Genomic DNA, 22,367 nt, shown 5'->3' with positions numbered 1-22,367 from the left:
ATAGTATTAATACACAGCTATCTATGTACATCTTTGTTTTAAAAAATAAGTGAATTGCTGGTTGCATAGTCACCTGGGTATGACAAAGATATTACTCAGCATATTCTACAACAGGTCAATTTTCCCACTGAACATTATTAAATCCTTTTGAAGAGCAAAGAATAACTCAAACTTTAACCCTTTTTGAAATTAAATGAATGGGAGGCTTTGTAAAATCTGATCTAGCTGCTTGACACCAAATCAAATTAGCTAAGTATGAGTATTAGAACACCACTGAGCTTGTCAGAATCTTTCTCAACTTCAGGTGCAAACAGGTAACCAGTATAACTTCCAGCTGATTATTTTTCAAATGCAATAACAACACTTGACCTACACAAAAAATGTGCACGCAATAACTCTAACAAAGGCCAGGAAATTTCAAATATAGTTACTAAAATATCAAGATAGTTCAACAATCTTTCCTTATCCTTTCACAGACTAATGGTCATTTGCTGTGCTGTTTAAATGCACATCATATGGAAGTCATTATATGAAAATATTTGTAAATAAATTGCCAACATATCAAAATGATTTGGAAATCAACCTTCCATGAGAAAATTAAGCACATATATATATATATTATACCTTAACATTAATGAAATTTCAAGATGAAGAATACCAATGGAATATTTGTTGTGCTTCAGGTTTGTGTTTGTTTGTGTGTAGACTTTCGTGTTATTAACTGATACGTGACAGATTCTTTTCCATTTCCATAATTTTATGATTTTTAGATAATAAAGTACATTAAAAGATTCTTCATTTGTTAAAAATATTTAAAATCAGCAACTTGTACAAAGTGAACACAAAGTAGCCTTGACCTTGGTCTGTTATCCAATGATACTTTGATTTGTTGACTAAGTACTTCTGTCAGACATTATCAACATGTATCATTAGCCAATCATCACTGATTAAAATGTTTATCATAATTTATACAATTATCTCCCCTGACGACTGATAACTGACTGATAAATCTGTAATCCTGTAGATATTGCTGTGTACTTTTGATATGAAGAACATGTTAGTGATGAGCAAAAATGTGCAAAAACCACATGCTATCATTTATGTTCATAAATCTTCTAAAATTAGATTTCATGTTTCATAATTTTAGACCTAATGGCATTGATACCACAACAAATCAGTTGGCCCCAATTCAAAACAGCATCCATTAATTGAAAACCAAAAATTTGCCAATTTGAAATAGGCCAATGTGTTACCTTTAGGGGTAGACAGGAATATATATGCTATACTGTTCACATGGATAAAGAAAATAAACATTTGTTAATAGACATCACAGATTATGACTACATTAATGATATTTACATGTTCTAAATACTTAATTATTCAATGATTAACTGGTGGAAATGCCTACCAGATGCTAACGTATTTATTAAAAAAAAAACATATTCCAGAAAGAAAAAAACAACACAGCAAAAAAAAAAATTATTCAAGAAAAAAAAGAAATCTTTAATCATGAAAATATCAACACCCAGAAAACATCTGACAAGCTAGTCAATTATGTATTTAGTGTAAATTGTGACCCATAGATATACATTTTGAACTATTCAACAAATTGGGAAACAATTGGACTGGTTTCAAAGTTTCGCTGTGCTATTTTCAAAAGGCTGTGAATCAACATACTCTTGAGTTCATAAAAATCATTTATTTTTTGTTCAAGCTTACAAAACAAATTGCATAAAAAAGTCCAGTTTTTTTCTCCTTTGTGACATACTCTCAGTACCAGCTGCAAGGACTTTTCATAGCCAGAAAATCAATTACATGTTTCTTATTACTTGTAACAGTGTGACAGATTGCTTCTTGCTCACACATTAAAACTCGTTTACAAGTGGCTTAATCAAAATGTAACAATAATAAATAACTCTTAAACAAATAGCTTTTTCATTGCTTGGATTAGTGAATTATACAGTGTGTTAACTTTTGTTATAAAGAACTGTATATTACATCTATCAGGGTTGAAAATAATAAGTTGATTTTTTACCAAGCTTAGTTTACATTTCCAGTAAATTTTTAAGCAGCATCCATTTACTTAGTCAAAGTGAAGAAAATTGTACTAAAACACAAATATAAGACCATGGAGGGAAACCTCATGTTATTAATCTTGAGGCCTTCATCTTGGACCCAACATTGATTTTAATCTTTGGCTATCAAAACGACTTTGTAGTCTTGAATCTTCCTTGTACATATTTCAAAATAAATTTTAGAACCCTAGATTGCATGGCTTCTCGGTTACTGTGGTGGATAGAAAGATCATCCTTAGTATGAGTTTGATGATTGTGGATCACAGTCTAACCTCTTATACTTATAGCAGCGTTCCAGCCTTCCAACTTCTCAATCAATTGTTTATAAACAAACAATTCTATCACTGACAGGTGCCAAATCATCTGATATGAAAACTATTATAGTTGTTGGCCTGTCTACCTACATTTTTGTAATGATTACACTTCTCATAAACACAACATTCATCCAGACAGGCTTTATTGCCAATTAATCTGCACAGAAATGCACAAAAAATGCAAAAAGATAAATCTAACATACCCAAGCTGCTTCTGATTGTTTTGAATGGAGATCCCAGATGCATGATGGGAACAATTACATTGGAAGGTGTTGAAAATTAATCTAAATAAACTCAAGTGATCTCTTTTGTTTAAAAATATAACAATTACCTAAACTGAAGTGACTAACAAATTTACAGCTGAAAAGTTGATAATTTGTATAAAATGGCAATAAACAGAAAAATTCACAGCTTCTGATGTGAGAATTAATAAAAATCCTCCTGATAAACAGTTTGGTCATCAGTGTTATAATTAAGGGTTTTTTATTGCAAGTTCTTATGGACTGGAAACAAGACATTAACAGTGGGTGTAAATGGCAGTTATTTGAACTAAAAGCTTGACAAATGTTGAGGATAATGTTGCCCTCATGTTGATACTTATAGATTATCTGATTTTCTGCACATTGATATCGTAAAATATCAGCCGCAAGCCACAATGTGAACCTTTGTGGCGAGTGAGCGTAGTGAACGAGCTAAAAAGTATCACATAGGGTTGAGCGGCTGATATTTTACGATATCTATACGTAGAAAACCGGATTATCTGTTTATCGTTCTTCAAGTGGTCTTTTTTCCTCTCCCTAAGACAGTTTTACGCTTGACGAAAGCATGCAAGCTTGATAACGTCTCCTCTCGCATTGTGACGTTGCTGATAACTTCTCCTCTCACATTGTGACCTCGCTGATAATACCTGGTCTCGTTTTGAAGTCTTGATACAAGAATTACAGAGCGACAGAGCATGGGTGATATAGGCGTAAAGAAGGACGATAAATGTACCTTGTCATTGGGTTGCTGTCTCATTGACATAAACCTTGCTCTTTCTCTTACATAATTTTAGGTTATCAGCTGTTCCAGTGGAGTTGATTTGCACATTTTATATTAGCAGTGTGGCTCCATTCCATACTCTCAGATACTAAAGTATTAATTAATTCACTCAAAGCTAGAAGGATTAGTGAACAAGTAGAAAAACTGACAGGGGGGATTAATGTCGTACAATTTATCAACTTCTCAAATCTGATTAAATTCTCCAAGGGTTTTAACAAGGATCAACTTTGGTATTATGTCCTTTATAAAATTCCCATATCCTCTCTACCGCTGGGTTAATACTTGTGTATTGAATTTGTGGTGACTGATTTTGCCGTCATTTTGAAACCCAGCAAAAACCTTGTCCTGAACACATCCCGGATTAGGGAGAGATCTGAGTTTTTTATTGTGACTAAGCCTGAATAACTGTGTATCTATAACAGTCTCCCTGGACGCTACTATATCTGGATTAAGACTGCTTACATAAATGAAATTGAGGAATAAGCATTTTAATCCCAGAAAGCCTCTCTATCCTTAAATTAAACTTATTGACAAACATCAAGTCCTGAATTCTCATTTCATGACAAATTCCCTAGTAACCTAGCACTTAAAAATGACACTACCTACTCGAATCATAAAATAAATGTACTATTATTATATCTTAAAACAATATGGTCTTTCTTTAAAAGTGAATATGACATATCTAAATATCCTAGTGTTGTCCTATCAGCTTCCTTCAAACAAGGAAACACTTAATTCTGGGGAAACTTCATCAGCTTATCTTAAAATCCACTTCATGACTTGTGGTTTCTAGTTTATAATTCCATATCTAATATATATGTTCTATTATAAGTCACTTCTACTATAATATACGTACATTGTCAGAAAATATAAACTTCTTTTCTACGAGCTTACTTTAAAAACAGGAATTTAAGAAAAGCTGATCCTAGTTTCTCTACTTTTATAGCAAATAAAAATTTTATGTATCCCTATATTCTGACAATGTTAATAAATTCTAAATTTCACATTTATCTTTTAACTAATTTGGCGTTGCTGAAAACACGTACGGCAAAAAGAACACCAAAGCAACTGTGGTGCAAATAGTTATTTTAACATTTTATAACAAGCATGATATACAGCAGAAGTTACTTGAACAAAAAAACAAAGATGTATTTGTTTATAGGTTCCGGTTATTGAACAATAGTTGGCTATGTGCAGGATGTAGTATATATATATATCTTTTAACATCTAAGGAAATACTGATTATTAATAGAAAAACTTAACATGTTTTCTTTAAAGTATAAAATAATAAAATTGTATCTACCTTTCACCCCTAAATTGCTGCCTTTTCTGTTTGAATGTATTGCCTTATTTTGAGCATTTTTGATCATCCCTTAAAAATAGACTACATAATGGTCTGTTTGAATACCTGAATTTAGTTTTTTGCTGAATATTAAACAGATACATGTATTTTTCAGCTACTACAATTACTCAAGCTTGAATGTTTAATATTCAAGCTGCATATTCTACTTACTGACAGACCAAATTACACCACAATACATGTCACAATCTTCACTCAAATAACATTGAAAATATGCAGGAAATTGGTATGCACGTTTAGAAACTAGAATTATGGATCCGACATGCAATTACTTAGTGAATAGCAAATGCAAACTAACATAATGGCTGTGCATTCAATTTATTAATTAGCATGACAGCTGTCAACGGCTTCGTACAAATTATTTAGCATAAAATAGCAGGATATTACACACACATCAATACCCTTCAAAAGAAACACGAGGTATCAGCCCAACGGCATATCCTTCTTACCTTTGCTTCAGGTTTTACAAATTCTACTTCTCCTTTTAATGGCTGATCATCCATAAAGAATCACAAATGTCAAAAAAATCGTTCAAATGTTTATGTTTTTATTCAGATATCACCTGAATCGGCCATAATGTTTCCCGTAATGAATGTGAATAAAATGATCTGTTATTTTATCGATCGGCAACATACAGAGCCAAGAGATTTCCAGTTGAATGACTTAAACATCATTTTACACAATATCTATTTTATTTCTCTGAGTATCTATCATAGTCATCTTCATTATAGCCATAATCACAATTTTATAAAGCTATCGTGCCGGGAATTGAATGTGAAACAAATTATCACGTACAGAGAAGTTGTGGATCAGAGATACATTATCACTGATTACTCTCCACAGAGATCATCAGTCCTGTGCCAAATCATGTTAGGTTCAGCTGATATTTTTATCAAAGCAAATTGATATATAATAAGGCCTTATTGACTTGTATGTGAATTTATCTTTATATCACCAATCGGCAGTTTAATGAATCATTTTATCACTTCAGAAGTGTCAAAGAACAAGTGTGTAAGCAGTTATCTCCCCCTGAAATATTTTACTTATCTTTAAGTATACCAAGGTTTTAGTGATTTGTATACACCTGTTCAACATAAATTTCACATTAAAATGAAGATTACAAAAATTTCAACAATCCATCATATTTCTAGTATCTTCCTGCATTTTATTTTTTGTTGCTGTATATCTTTTAAAATTGAGAATGGAAATGGGAGATCATGTACCATTGAAGAGACAACTACCCAAACAAAGGACAGTTACACCCGAAGACCAACAATGGGTCTTCAAACACAGTGAGAAAATGCGGTTACTTATTTCTATTACTGGTTTTATAAAGAAAGAAAATAAAGACAGTTTGATACACCAATATGACAGCAAACCATCTACACAATAATAATAAGACATCTAGAGGGTAATATTCCAGTGCTTAAAAAACACACACCTTATACTAGTATGTAATATTACAGATTTAATATGTGTCCTGTTAAAGTCATGGATATCTGATTCTGCTACTTAAGATATATTGATTGATTAATGATTGGAATCTAACACCACTACAATATAATCTATCAGCACTTTTGGCTACATCATTGTGGTTAGTATTTATTGGTAGAAGTACAGTACACCCAGAGAGAACCACCAACTTTGGTAGGAAATTTTACACTATCATTTTACTATTAATTAAGATAAGGGTCATAAGCACAAACCAACATTGCAAGGGTAACATGGATCTAACAAATGTCAGTAATGACATGCTAATACATTATATGAACTACTTAAACAACTCAGTCACCATGCAAGCCCAACAGTATTTATACTCTTAAGTGGTATATTTTAAGCTTTTATAAAATTTTGTAATCTCTAAGGAAAAACCTTTCATACAGGTTGTACTTTTCAGATTTTCATTAATTAAGCAGTGGAAATCCTTGCAAAAATTGACTGATTTTCAGTAAGCATGTGGTAACACAAACATTGTACAAAAGCCAGTCATACAGCTTATGACAATGATTTCTAGCCCTTGTAAATATGATATTAAAATAGATTAATAATTCTCGTCTCAGATTACTCTTTTTAACAATGATGTTTGCTAACACTTTACCACTATAACTCTATAATGGTCAGAACACTTCTCTCTGTTTATAAATTTGTACTTTAACCCTTATTTTGTTAATCATCGCAAGACTTGTGCAAACATTTTTAATCTTCCAAGAGCATGCTTGAAGATACTTGTATAAATTGTCTCTTTTTACAATGAAAACACTTCATCAATGGAGAAAAATTGATTTTTATGTAATTTCCATTTAAAATAGCTTAATTTGACATTTTCTCTGTTTATTTTCAACTCAGGGAGCTACGACCATTACATACCAAACTATGATAGCATAACATCTGATTTCCCGAATCCATTAGCTCACCAATTATAATAAAAGTTTAAATTAAGTGCAAGGTAAATATCAGTAAAAGTTGGGCTTTCTGACATTTTAATAGACAAATACCCTACATTATATCCAGCCCATTTCCTCTGAAAGGCTGTTTAATCATTTCCAAATCAAAGCTAATGGTTCTCAGCCGTTAATTATAACCATTTTAATAGAAGCAGTACTAAAATGGCTGCCGTTTTAATAAACATTGATTTACTCTTATACTTCAAACAAACAGAAAACACATGCCGAGTCTATCTGTCTTTTGAACTGCATTGTATTCCAAAACAAAAATATCAAAGATGAAACAGGATTAAAGCTTCAAACTGGAATATTCCGATATGTTTTAAGTAACCATTTTCTGGAGCAAAATGCGTTTGGAAATTTGTATCTATGTCAGCCAGCTGAGCTCAAATTGATGGATTCAAGTATTAGCTTTCATAAAAGCCTGTCTGTCTTTATTTTATACCATGAGGTGCAAAACATGTTCAACAATCTAGGTGACAGTCCTTAGTCACATAAGAGTTGTTGTTTTCAGAACAGCCTGTTAAATGATGAACAGTTGAAGAGTTTTTTTTCCAAGACACATCATAATAAAAGAGAGGTGGTAAAAGATACCAAAGGCATATCTTTACACACAAGAACAAGAATGTGGCCCAAGTACACGGATGCCCCACTCGCACTATCATTTTCTATGTTCAGTGGACCGTGAAATTGGGATAAAAACTTTAATTTGGCATTTAAATTAGAAAGATCATATCATAGCGAACATGTGTACTAAGTTTCAAGTTGATTTGACTTCAACTTCATCAAAAACTACCTTGACTAAAAACTTTAACCTGAAGCGGGACAAACGAACGGACGAATGGACCCATGGACCAGAAAACATAATGCCCCTCTACTATCGTAAGTGGGGCATAAAAAAATAAACTGACACTACCATGGCAAAGTATGACGGAAAAAAGGAATGTTTTGTTTGTCTAATCTAGCAAATAAAAGATTACAGTGGCATCGTTTTCAGTTATAATCTACAAGGTCCTAGTTCCCATTGACATTTGAAAACTTTTAGACTTATTTATATAAATATCAGGTACAGCAGAAAAGCAATCAAAAAATTGCAACACCATCAGTAAATGACTATACAAACTTAACAAATCAATTTTACCCCTTGACTGTATATGGCCAACATGATCAATCCAACCTAGACACCACATTATAAGGAGTTCTCATTTCTGTCTCCTTCAGATAGTATACACAATGGTAAAGAATTAACCAATTTAACGTGAGTAATACGTTCAGGTGCAGTTTATTGCAAATTTGCAAATTTATATCTATTTTATTTCAGTTTTTGCATTTCATCTAAGCTGTGTCAATGCTATCTAAAACCTCTTCAAAAGAAAAACATATTAAATACCGAAAATTAATATTGCTACGAGATTATTCAATCCTAACAGGGAACAATAGCCCGCTGAGTAAATAACTTCTCAACCTAACTATGTATTATGTGGAATGTCAATCGGATAAGAGATTTGGCCCTCGACAAAGATTTCAACAAATAATCCAATTCAATACCGACCATTTGTCATTCTTGCGGTAAAAACAAATTATGTCAACAATATTATGAGGTATTAAACCCCTTTACATCTTAACAGACAGGTAGAAAAAGCTTTAAGTCTATGGATTATTATCCGGGTTTTAAATATCGGTGGTCTCAATTTAAAGTGTTCGTTACTCAACAGAAATAGTTGATGTTCTAAGGTTTTATCACAAGAAAAAAAAATGCTCAACAGAAATACTCAATGTTCTAAGGTTTTAACTCAGAAAAAATGCAAGCAAATAAAAAAAAACTCACACGAGTGACTCCGTCTGTTAAACATGGAAAAATGAATACAATTTTAGTCAGGTTTTTAAAAATAATTTATCAATACTTCAGTACTCAACATGAAGAACTGAATAAATTATAAAAAAAGTGCACTTAACTTGTTCTTCGTTGAACTAAGAAAAAAAGAAGTTAGTTTGTGTACAGTACATTAACATGTAGTGTATAAAGTATGATAAATATAACTGTCACTTCAATTAAAGTAGGGACAACAATTTTATTGGTTTTAAACTGGTGGTGCATAATGATTTCTTACTACATGTACCTTACAATTCAAATTGGGTGAAATATATCCTTTCAAAAAAATAATAACCATGTTTTTGAAATTCATCAAATTCTAATTAATTATATATATACGTACATGTTTAAAATTTTGCAAGATTAGTTTTTCAAACACTTTTTCTATCTTGGTGATGAGTATCAAACCATCATTAAATTAACAATTGACTACTATATTTATCTAGTTACATTTCTAATTTTTATGTGTAGATAAATTAACTGTGAGGTAGATGTATTAAGTGACAGCGTAATTATATTTATTTTAGAACAGTATATATCTTGTCAGAATCAATGTTCTTTTATTTGTGAAATCCAAGAAATTAGTACTTATGGAGTCAGTAATGAGGGCTTTAAAATACTAAATCTAGAAATCCAGGGCTTAAAAACACGAAATCCCGAGGTCCTGAGATTCGAAAAAAGAATTCCTGGTTCCCGAAAGGGTCAATCCCGAAATCCCGAGCTTAAAAACACCCGATCCCAGAGTCCCGATAAAGGTCCTATCCCCCCTCAGTAATAGCTGTGGAACAAATAATAAAAAAAATAACACACAAGGACCTTAGAGCTATGCTTCTGCAGTTAGGAGAGTAAAGTTATACTTGAAAACTTTCACAATGTCTATTTGTGCATATATGAATTCTGAAAATTATTTCAAAAACCTAATGACAAGTTTTTCGCCATAATAAAAAAAAGTTGTCACCATCCCAAAAGGTCCATTATTCCCATTAGTATATGGATCCTCAGAAAACCTCCAGTGGTTTATTATTCATGATGTGAAAATCAATAGAAATCACATTAAATGACAATCTGTGAGTCATTCTAGCCTATAATCCCTACCACATATTATATAATGCCAAGTAACCTCCATAAACTTTAAATCAAATTATAATAAAACTTTTTAACAGAACGATTTGTCAACTATTATATTAGGATCCCACCAATAACATTAAAAAAGTTCCCTATTACTTCAGAAAAAAATATGTTTATGATTTGTCAACTACAATATATCATCCCTCCATGCATATTAAATAAAGTTCCCTAAATCTATGTTTAGATAAAAAAAAAAAAATTTAATTTAACTTCATGTTCTCAAGTCAAACAAAATCTCAGATAGTGTAATGTTAGATTTTTTTGTGAGGGGTTTGTTTACTTTATTTAGAAATTTCATAAACTATAAGTTTTACAGAATTCACTTTATATGTTTCACCCTTTTGCACTCCAACAAAAGCCAGAGTAGTGATTCTGTGTGCATTTAGCATGAGGAAAAGCTGAATTCCTAAAGATGCTTCCTATAATCAAATTAAAATCGTACCAGTAAAAGTTCATTTCTTACACAGATTCAATTCTGTATGCAGAGTGAATACAAAACATAAAATACTCCATTAACAAAAATCAGAAAGGCTGTTAAAGTCTACACATAATCTCTATTGAAAATGTTTTAAATATCTTGTTCATATGAAGATATTTGATATATTTACAAAACGCCACTAAACTAATCCCATTGTATGAAGTTGCATGAAAAATTCAATTTCAATACCAGTTTGATTTGCATATAAATACATTTGTAAGTTAATGTGATATTTCACAGTTTCTTAACAATGAAAAGAATTATTTATTTATTAATTAAAATGACACGGCACATTCTTGTCAAGTTTCCAATTATGCTAAAGATATCTTTTATGTCCAAGGGGAGATAACTCAAACTGAAATAGCTGACAAATTTTCTAAAAATTACCTCACAAATTTTAAACTGAATGGATTTTATGTTTCCACAATCATACAGACCATATATATTTTAAGTGTTAATGCTGGCTACTGATACCAAATGTAATCCATTCATCAATAGCCAGATATATTGAAACTTAAGACTGTTTTTTTAACTTTTATAGTACATGTATTTAATCATTGTGAATTTAATCTATTTTAATAGTGTAACTGAATCTTGATATCAATAAGTAATATTTTTTGTTGTCAATTTTATAAAATTTTAAATCCCTCCATAGTTAATATATTTCTATAAGTCAGAAATAGAATAAAAACCTACATGAAAACGAAACATTTTTATAATATGCATACATCATTATAAATAATACTAACAAATTGCTAAATAGCCTTGTTAATTGCAAACAATTGACCAACATTTCCTCTGTTTAATATCATTTATATATAAACTGTTTAAAAATAACCTAAGTATTTCCTCATCAAATTATACAACGGATATGCATGTGGGATGCAATATATAAAATTTCAAACAAATTTAGTTATAAATATCTTATATCAGAACTACTTAAAATAGAAACTATTCTTATATTTCATTATTCATAAGTACCTTGTCGATAAAAGAATACAAAACAATAATTCTACATGTTATAAATGGAAACAATTCTAAATACTCTTACAAGTAAAATTATCAAAGTTCATGGTCGAAAAAAAACAAGATAGCAATTGTAAATTATGTTTAACAGAATGGAAATAATGTGACTTGTGTTTTTCCAGTTTTTTTTTATAATTTTTTGTTCATCTGTTTGTCTTTCTTCTTTCCCGTAGTGTTCATGGTCTTTAATTGATTTATATTGGCTTTTATTGTTTTAATGAATGAAAATAACTACTTAAATTATGAAAGCATTTTAGTTATCATTATTGCAAATCTCAGATACTGATCACATTTTTCTAATTAGTTGAAGACATCACAATAATTTCTGAATGATTTTGAAGATATATTATATAACATTTCTAGAAAACAGATGTATTCTAACTAATACAAATAAAAAGATGGGGTATGATTTGCTAATCTAACTGGTACATTTGTTTATTTTACTTCTCTTTCCAGTTAATTTAACTAACTAGTCTTTCTAGTTACATGTAATTGACTAGTCATACCGGTAAATTTACATTCCACCAAGTTCAGTTTTACAAGAACAGCTTAAATAACTACAGGAAGTTTTTCTGTAAACTATAAGTAAGAAATCTACAAGGTTTTCCTTTGATTGTTAAGTTCGATTACAAGTAAAAACATAACTCAAGATTACAAATTTAAAATAATATTACGTGAAATATAAATATTATGATGCGAAAAATAAATATTATATAAAAATATCAATATTATATAATATGATAATAAGTTTATAACTAGCTGTTACCCATCCACAATTTTTTGTATCTCATAATTCATTTAAAATTAATTCAATGTTTATATAAAATTTAATTCTTATTAGATTCATTTTAAATCGTATCAGTGAACCTATTGCTATGATTACATAATATTAAAGTGTTAGATACCATATCTCACTATCAACATATAAAGTGACTTTGAGCTTGTTTTCAGTATAATAATAATCTGTGTGTATTCTTTGATATGGTGACCTATAACTATGGATTCATTTTATTTGTTAAAGCTACCAATTTTCATGGATGAAGATAAACCATATTAAAGTAGTCATTCATAAAGTATTAATTTCTCATGTATGCTGGTGCAGGAGTTTCTCTCTGCATTGAAGACCCATTGGTGGCATTAGGCTTTTGTCTGCTCTATGCTCGGGTTGTTGTCTCTTTGACACAATCCCCATTTCCATTCTCAATTTAATGTACAAAAAAAACCTTTCATGTCTAATTAGCTGACTGTCAGAAATAGGCTTTACTCATTGTTGAAGGCTTATACAGTTGCCTATAATTGCGTAAATCCACTTCATTTAAACTTTGGTGGATAGTAATTTTCATTGGCTGCATCAAACCAAATCTCCTTATTTGTATAGAATTCTGAGGAATCAAATATCCAGTTTTGTCTATAATTAAGTTTCATGTGTTTTGGCCTACTACAGTATTATATACGTCAAAACACCCATGTACTGTTAGTGCCTGTTCAATGCCTATTCATGGAATTGTTTTTGTCTGCTTAAATCTTTACAAGGCCAATACTATTAGTGATGACTTAACATGTACTTAAAAGATTTATCAAATTCTTGAAAGAGAAATGTTTTTTCCTCACCCCTTTCAACAGATCTGTACCGAAGTTATAAACTATTCAATGCAATGAAATCAACCTAGGGGTGTTGGATTTTGGGTATGGGGTGAGGCCCTTTAACGTCCAATTAAGTGCCTATTACTAATACATTTTTGTCTACTTTAAATCTTTACCAGGCCAATACCATATGAAATGTCTTAACATGTACTTAAAACATTTATCAAATTGCTACTTTTTAAGAGAAATGTCTTTCTCAATAAGTGATCTAAGAATATTAATAAAGATCCCCGACATTTATCCTGTGAACTACAGTATCAATAGAACTTTACCGACGTGATGAACTTATAATTTCTCAGTCATTATCCTTACCGATTAATCAACTATGTTATATATACGCTAACAAAACTCTCCACTTGTATGATGTAAAAACATCAATACTCCGACAACACAATGCCCCCTTTAGATATTAATTGCTCTTCAATAATTGATCCTACAGTTATAAGCTTATACCATTAACATTGGGGATTTAGATCAAATTTCTACGATATTGATCCCCCATGTTGATCTCTAGGAATATAACGACTAAACAGATTCATGGGTTTCTTTGTCTTCTTCTACGGAGAAATGCCAATCAAAGTTCCGTAATAATGGATTGCTGAGTTGTTTCTACCGCTTGTCTGTTGATATGACACAGTAACAGAGTTGATTTCCTATCTAAATATTGTTTCTCTAACGGTATCGATGTCTAGTGTATTTCTTTCTTACAGATCTGTATGAAAGCGTTGAAGCCACTTTTGTCATGTAAATATATAATTAAAACTGCTAGAAAAAAAACCAGGGTGAACTCAATAAAAATAACAAATATTATAAAAATTCTATTGACAATGTACCTTAATTGACAAATCAGCGCCATTTCTACTAAAACTCCCAATAATTTCCATTTTAAACTTAAACATTTTCCTCTTGTACAAGATTTATAGATTCAGGCAGAATCTACATGTTGTCAGTTTATTTTCAATCTATGTATTTGACTGTCCCTCTGGTATCTTTTGTCCCTCTTTTTTATCACTACCAACTTAATATCACAATTATAAAATATTCAAAATCCTATATAAAGACTTCTTGTCCAAAAAAAGGCAGAACATTTAAGTACAAAAAATCAGAACAATTAGTACGAAAAAGTCACACATTAACAAACTAAGTGGCACTTATCAATTTATAGCAATGTTACAGATGAGACTGATGATTAAACCATACCACTTCTAAAGATCAATTAACCACTGTAAAATCTGTAATTTAGAATTAATGGGTATAAAATCTGTAATTAAGGTTGAAACTATTAATTATTTGGATTGTTAAACAATTGACAAAAATACGAGACTAATTATTGAGATTTCAAAAAACTTTGACATACACGGTTTTATTTTTGATGCAATTTGAACTTTATCAAAACATTGGAAAAATTCTGAATTTACATTAAGCATTACAGCTTTTTAGGTAAATCTATTTTCTTTTGTGATATATGATCATTTTTTCTAAAATCAGAGAATAAGCAAAAAATGAATGTCTCACAAAAGTCCCACTTTTTAGCATTTTGATCTGAACTGAGGATTATATCAGGCTGACTAATGGTGGAAAAACCTCCCTCAGATTGGTGGAATCAAATAAGCAAAATTCACAGGAAAGATTTTTTTCCAATAATAAAACATTGTAAAAATTCTATATTTACAATAGTACATCTGACAGTGAGAATTATAAAATACTTCGTTTTTTTTTAAAAAATATAATGGTAAAATAAATTTGACGAGGAAAAAAAAAGAACAGAATTTAAACTTGTTAACGGGAAGATCAATAATTAAAATTTACCGATCTTTATCCTTAAAACTTGTCATTACGTAAATAAAAATACAATAACATATGCATTATACATTCTGTTCACTATACCATGAGAGGGACATGTCTTTATGTGTAATGTAAAGATCACAAGCTTTATGTATGATCGATACAATGCTCGTTTGCCTGTCTTTTATAACCTGGAGTTGGCCTGATCTCATATCAGATTGTGTAATGAAGGACACGATTTCTCATTATGTTTCCCGCTGAACTTAATTACACAAAGATGTATTTTACAAATTGTAAGGATTTGTTGATTAATCAATCAAAGCTAAAATAGTGGAAATCATTCACTACTGTAAAGTGTCTGACGCTACTTGTTTATCAATTATGAATTGTAATGCAGTTTACCGTGAACTTAAATGGCATAATATGCATATCAGATGCAACATGCTTCTAGGGAGCTACAACTTAATAGTTGTTAGTGGTTAACTAATAAAAAAAAATATGATTATGAAAAAAATATCTTTTTCTCCTTTCTTCTTTTTATAATCAAGAAGAGGGCAGAAGGGTGTGTAATCCCAAATTACCCCCAAAAATAAAAGCAAAATCATGAACTACCGCCATAATACAAGATTTAAGGGGCCAAACAAATTTTCATTAATTTTTTCTTTGGTTTGATTAGTAATTTCTGAAATTATAAGAGGCGAGGAATAATTGCTTAACTCTCAATTAAGCATTTAATGCTAAATTATCTTATTACATACTACACAAGCACAATGCAATATTTGAATGACTTTATCTAAATCTCCTGACCTGTGGCCTGGGCCTCAACAAATTCCATGGTCATGTGATGAAAGTCATGTGATTTCTTACCATGATATTCCACCAGACCATGTGATTCAAGCTTGCATCAAATACAAATAACACTTACAACTTATAATAACATCCTTTCACATATTTTTCAAAGAAAATACTCAAACATTCACAACATGCATAAATAAATAGATAGACTTTGAAAATATGCATGACCTGAAAATATGTACATTTTTTGCACAAAAAGTATGTAATACTAATAGTAGCACTTGAGGTGTTGAAAGTTTGCAGCAATTAAATATAAACAAAATGATTGCCTTGAACCTCTATGTAACATATGGTAGTCATTCAAATTACATCAACAGATTTATGGTTTGTTTGGCAATTTTTTCCTCAATTAAGATTTCACCGTTTCTGAAGGAGAATTTTTACTTCTTCCTCATATAATAAGTGTTATTTTGAATCTATATCTAAATTACTTATTGGAAGATCTTTTTATTAAATTTCAGAGAAAATCATGAATATTAATTGTCAAGAAAAAAATATGACCTAACCTTCTTATATAATCAGATATAATATAGATATAGGAAGATGTGGTGTGAGTGCCAATGAGACAACTCTCCATCCAAATAACAATTTAAAAATTAAACCATTATAGGTTAAAGTACGGCCTTCAACACGGAGCCTTGGCTCACACCGAACAACAAGCTATAAAGGGCCCCAAAATTACTAGTGTAAAACCATTCAAACGGGAAAACCAATAACATATTAAAATTTGTAACCTTCCTAAATTTAACACCAATTTTTGATGGAATAATAAGCAACAATAATCCAAAAATTTGTAACCTCCTAACATAAATTTCAACAAATTTATACTTTCAGACTGGACAATCATGGGCATCAAATTATTATAAATATCTAGTCGTCTGTTATTATAAACATTGATCTATTTATACATAATCTAACCTATCAAATACACATTAAGATAATAAAATTACAAATATCAGTAATTCAATTTCAAACAGCATTACTATAAAACAGATTAACAAAACATTATAATTAAATCCCATATCTCTGTTTGTAATAATATAATTTGTTTGGCCTATCTGTATTTAGACAGATGTACACTATAAGCAAGTTATAAGATTATTTTTTACAAACTCTGACTAAGCCTTACAGGTGTATGTTATCATGTATATTTATCAGATTAAAGTGTGTGGACAAGTCTGATAAATAGAAAATCAATTTCACTAAATCTTAAAATCATCAGGAATTTTAGGAACATCATGAGTTGTTGTAAAGAATGCTAGACCTACCAATAAATTAAAACTAGTGATATTGAACAGCTTATGTCTGCTCTAGGGTCAGGAATTATTGGAAAACTGTAAATAAAGACAGATGAACACTTCTGATTAGGTACTTATTAACATCAGTTGACAAAAATAGCCTGCATGTTTAATTTGTACCACTTCTACAACCAAATGGACCACCATAAGAGCTACCTGAGGACATTAAAATGACCAATGAAAGCATCACTCAAGACAGATATCTGTTCAAAACATTAGTACATCAGAATTTCAACTGACCATTAAAAAACTACCAACATCCATTGACCATGCATGACAGCACTGCAGGAAATAGATTAACTATGACAACAACTGCAAAACTCTAATTGACCATGATAATTCAGCTCTAATCTCAGACGATAAGAACTACTGGGCAAAACCATACCCTGACATAGGCTGATCCAGGGGAGGTTACATGGGGAATCACTGAAGCATGACTGGAGCGAGCCCCCCTTAGGTCAGTCAGCAAGCCCCTTTATGAAAAGTTCAGTGGATCCACCACTGCCTGACCACAAAGTCTGCAAGACTTCAACTGACAAGGACACATATATGTGATAGAATCTTCATGCTTTAAGGCCATATTAAGTCCACTAGTCAAATAATTTTTATTGTACATTTTCTATTGGGTCTCTTATAATATATTTGTACATGTATAAAATTTCAAAAAAATGGTTGATTGATTAATGTGTTTTCAAAATGTCACCATTTCACACTAAAAGAAATATATTGCAGTGATACACGCTTAAAAATATGAGCCTTTACAATTTATTTATTTTTTCAAATAACCCTCAGATTTGTGGCTGCAAAAGTTTATTTTGAAAACTACCATATAATAACCTGTAATAGACATCAAACACCTTAAACTTTCCAATCTTTAATAAGTGTCTACAAGGCAGATTTGTTTAATGATCCTCTCATAACATCTCTGCCAGGTAACATAAACCTTTGATATATTTAGATACAGGTGTATTACACGTCCACCTGTCCATTGCATCACACATCAGGTGACAAATGAATAATCACAAAATGTCTTTATTTGTGGTTGTACTACAATCTTTACATTATTAATATAATATTTGGTTTGTACCCAGTGGTTATAATATGCAATCTGTTTGCACCTTTAATACCAGGTGAATATAAATCATCATAAGATTATATGATCAATATCACCACAATCAACAGCAGACAAAAGTATGATTTATAATGCAACAAGCTCCAATGCTATACAAGAGTAAAATTGAAACTATTGCAGGACTTGAACCAAGCAAATGATTCTAGTGCAAACCTTTACCATGGAGTGACTAACTTTCAGTGTGATTAAGTTCTGTGATTTTAAGGGCAAGATTCTAATTACATTTTTTTCTTGATTCTTCAATACTAATATGCTAATGAGAAATGAAATTTATATGAAGGAATATTTCTGTGTGTGTTACATTTCAGTGTTATGTCGTTGTTCTCCTCTTATATTTAATGCGTTTCCCTCGGTTTTAGTTTGTTACCCCAATTTTTATTTTTGTCCATGGACTTATGAGTTTTGAACAGCGGTAAACTACTGTTGTCTTTATTTGCTATTTTACAGTTAGTATATATGAAATCAGAAAAAAATCAAAACTTCATAAAAATTCCCTGCATAGTAGTAGTACATGTATAAATACAATAGAACTGCATGGTTACCTTAGATCCTAAAAATTCTTTGTATAATCTTTAAAAGCTAGAAAGAACTTAAAGCTGGTCTGTTACTGTATCTAATATCATTATTAAAATTGAGAATGGAAATGGGGAATGTATCAAAGAGACAACAACCCGACCATAGAAAAAACAACATCAGAAGGTCACCAACAGGTCTTCAATGTAACGAGAAATTCACGCACCCGGAGGGGTCCTTCAGCTGGCCCCTAAACAAATATATACTAGTTCAGTGATAATGAACGCCATACTAATTTCCAAATTGTGCACAAGAAACTAAAATTAAAATAATACAAGACTAACACAGACCAGAGGCTCCTGACTTGGGACAGACACAAAAATGTGGAGGGGTTAAACATGTTTATGAGATCTCAACCCTCACCCTATACCTCTAGCCAATGTAGGAAAGTAAAAGCATAACAATACGTACATTTAAAATTCAATTCAAGAGAAGTCCGAGTCTAATGTCAGAAGATGTAGCACATCTCAAGGAAGAATCCTACATGTGAAAACATTGGTCAATAAATTGCCAACATATCATACCACTGTTTTGCTTTAGGTTTGTGTTTGTGAAATTTTTTGTTTGTGTATAGATTTTCGTGTCATTAACTAATACATCATGACAGATTCTTTTCCATTTCCACAATTTTACAATTTTAGATACTAAATCAACATAAAAAGATTCTTCATTTGTTAAAAAATATTTAAAATCAGCAACTTGCACAAAGTGAACACTATGTAACCTTGACCTTGGTGTCAGAACATGTACATGTAACCAAAGAAAATAAACAAAATGACTATTATACATAAATAACAACAGACTACTAGCAGTTAACTGACATGCCAGCTCCAGACCTCAATTCAACTGATTGAAAGATTATGATTTTATCATATGAATATCAGGCACAATCCTTCCGTTAGGGCTTTAGTATCATACCATCATAACATATATGAGAAGAACATAACCTGTGTTGCATTGTTTCAATTGAATTAAACTTTGAAGTTGATACAATTTATCTGCTTTTATAATTTTTTGTTAACAATCTCCTGCAAGTAGTAAAAAATATACATGAGAAAGAAAAACAGATCTCACTGGATGTTTAGCATGTGACAAATCAATCAATCAGTCGATCAAGCCTGATCATCTGTTATTTTTTATTTCCAGTTATGATTAAATATATGACAAATACAATATATATCCTAATCATCTAATGGACCAATTACCTGTCTAGTTTACCATATTTCTGATGGTCAATATGATTTTTATTGATGTCTGACTGCCACCCACTGTATATCTATACATATATACAAGAATGTCAGTCAGAGGTACACCTAAACTTTCATGACCAGATAAAAAGCACTAAATCTAGACATACAAATTTAGAACAAAGACACTCTGTTCTATTTCTATAATTAACTTTTTCTCCATGCTTGATCTTTTTGAACAAAATACTTGAGTGATTTAATTTTGTCTGCTATTTTAAACTCAGCAGGTCAGGTTAAATATTTTAATAACAGCAATTATTTCTTGTAACAGCATTTAGATGAAGTCATACTTTACTATTCGCCTTGTTTACTAAATCTAATTTGCTACCACAGATCTTTTTTAACTTGTAGGTTTATAAATGATATAATTTCCATCAAGGACTTAAAGTATGATGTGAATGTTATTGCCATTCTTCAGCACAAAAAAAAGGCCCCTCCAGAAAAAATCTTTAAAATTCATTTTGCATTTAAAAAATGTCCCCTCTCATAATAATTTTAAGATTTATTTATTTTTTATTTCATTTGATGATTTATTTATTTTTGCAATTTCTGTGTATTTTTTTGTGTGTATAAATTTCATGCTGCATGCCCATCAAGGGCTCTTAATTGGAACAATACATTTATTTTTCTTATTGGTATTCTTTAATCTCATCCAATTCCATTTCAGTTCATTTTAAATCAGGTTCTTGAGTCTCAATACAGCATTTTTGTGCTGCAATGGCATTAAAAACCAACAATCAATCATTATTCATAATATGACCAAATCTTTTCAATAATCTACAAACATCTCTATCATACCTGTAAAAGTCACCATTTACACCTGAATAATTTACATTCTTATTACCTGGCTGTTTTATGATAAATGAGTGTACATTTTTTACACAGGTGTCAATAGGTGGGGTATTTTATGGAATCTAATATCAACAAGATGTTTTTTTACTGATAAACCAGTGTTAAATTTTGTTATCAAACCATAATGTAATGGGACCCCCTGTTATAAAAGACCAAAAAACAATTTTCTTTGCAACAATAATTTTTTTCTTCTAAATTGACACATGTATACATCATAGCAAGTGTCAGTGTTAATTATATGTCATAATATCTCAGTCAATCCTGCCCAAGGGGTCATTCATTTTTTGAAGGATGTGAAAAATGTTTGCTTTAGGTTTTTAAGGATTTTGCAAAAATTCATGATAAACATAAATTTATCATTATCCTTTCAGGCAGAAAAAAATAAAGTCTGATAGATAACTTATAACCAATATACAAGTATATTATATCTGGGCATCTTTTATAGATTGTTAACAATAGATAGTCAGTCATAGCATAAAATTGACATATCACATTTTATTCAACCTTTTATGGTGAAATTTGATGGAGAATTTTTTATACTTAAAAAGAGTCAACAAATTGCTGACATATAATGCCTTTCAGTAACTTTTTATAAACCAATCCAAGCATATAATTTACAAATTTCACCTTTGAACTGAACTAATGTTCTTGGCTAATGGCAACTTTTTTTTTACAACAGTTATTTATGAATCATCCTACATATAAATATTTAATCCCACAAGACCAGCACCTGCTTGAGATACTTGTTATAATTCTATGTATTATACAATTACATAAATCATTGTTATATCACTAAAAACTTTTAGCATGTTTGTTTGAGAAACAAATATTCCATCTCTTTTTCTCACCAACTCAAAGTTACAATATTTCTCAACTCTGACAATTGCTTTTAAAACCTTATTTGACTATGGTCATGCTTATAACTGAAATCTAATATAAAGCTTGCTATTAAGCTTGCATGTAGAAAATTTAACTATCTTTGAGTTTTGAAAAATTGGTTATATACTGTTGTTCTATTATCGTCTGTTATGTGTCTGTTCATCTGTTCTTTTCTTTTCACAATAATCACAGTCATATTTCTTGATTCGTTAGTTTTAATTGCTTTTAAAAAGTGAAATCCCCCCTTTTTTGCAACAGAAAAATGATCTATATAAACAAAACACCTGTTTAATTCAAACAAAACCCTCCATGCTGGTCAGTAATTGACAGGTAACACTGTATAATATGACCAATTTATCTTGC

At 30.6% G+C, this 22,367-nt stretch overlaps 1 protein-coding gene across 5 annotated transcripts in view; it reads right to left on the bottom strand.

Annotated features, from left to right (window-relative positions):
- LOC134681450 (autism susceptibility gene 2 protein-like) overlaps positions 1–22,367 on the bottom strand; it is a 138,588-nt gene that overhangs the window by 75,387 nt on the left and 40,834 nt on the right. Inside the window, exon 1 of one of the 5 annotated variants that reach the window (XM_063541087.1) lies at positions 5,240–5,340. The exons of the other annotated variants lie outside the window; for them this stretch is intronic. Within the exon in view, the coding sequence (XP_063397157.1) occupies positions 5,240–5,293 (54 nt within the window). The 5' untranslated portion in view covers positions 5,294–5,340. Of the gene's footprint in view, positions 1–5,239; positions 5,341–22,367 lie in introns of those variants that run through there. 5 annotated transcript variants of the gene reach the window in all.

The sequence above is a fragment of the Mytilus trossulus genome, chromosome 8, assembly GCF_036588685.1.
Source record: "Mytilus trossulus isolate FHL-02 chromosome 8, PNRI_Mtr1.1.1.hap1, whole genome shotgun sequence".
NCBI classification, from domain to species: domain Eukaryota; kingdom Metazoa; phylum Mollusca; class Bivalvia; order Mytilida; family Mytilidae; genus Mytilus; species Mytilus trossulus.
Note: the sequence above shows the minus strand (reverse complement) of the source record. Positions and strands in the feature narration are given on the sequence as shown.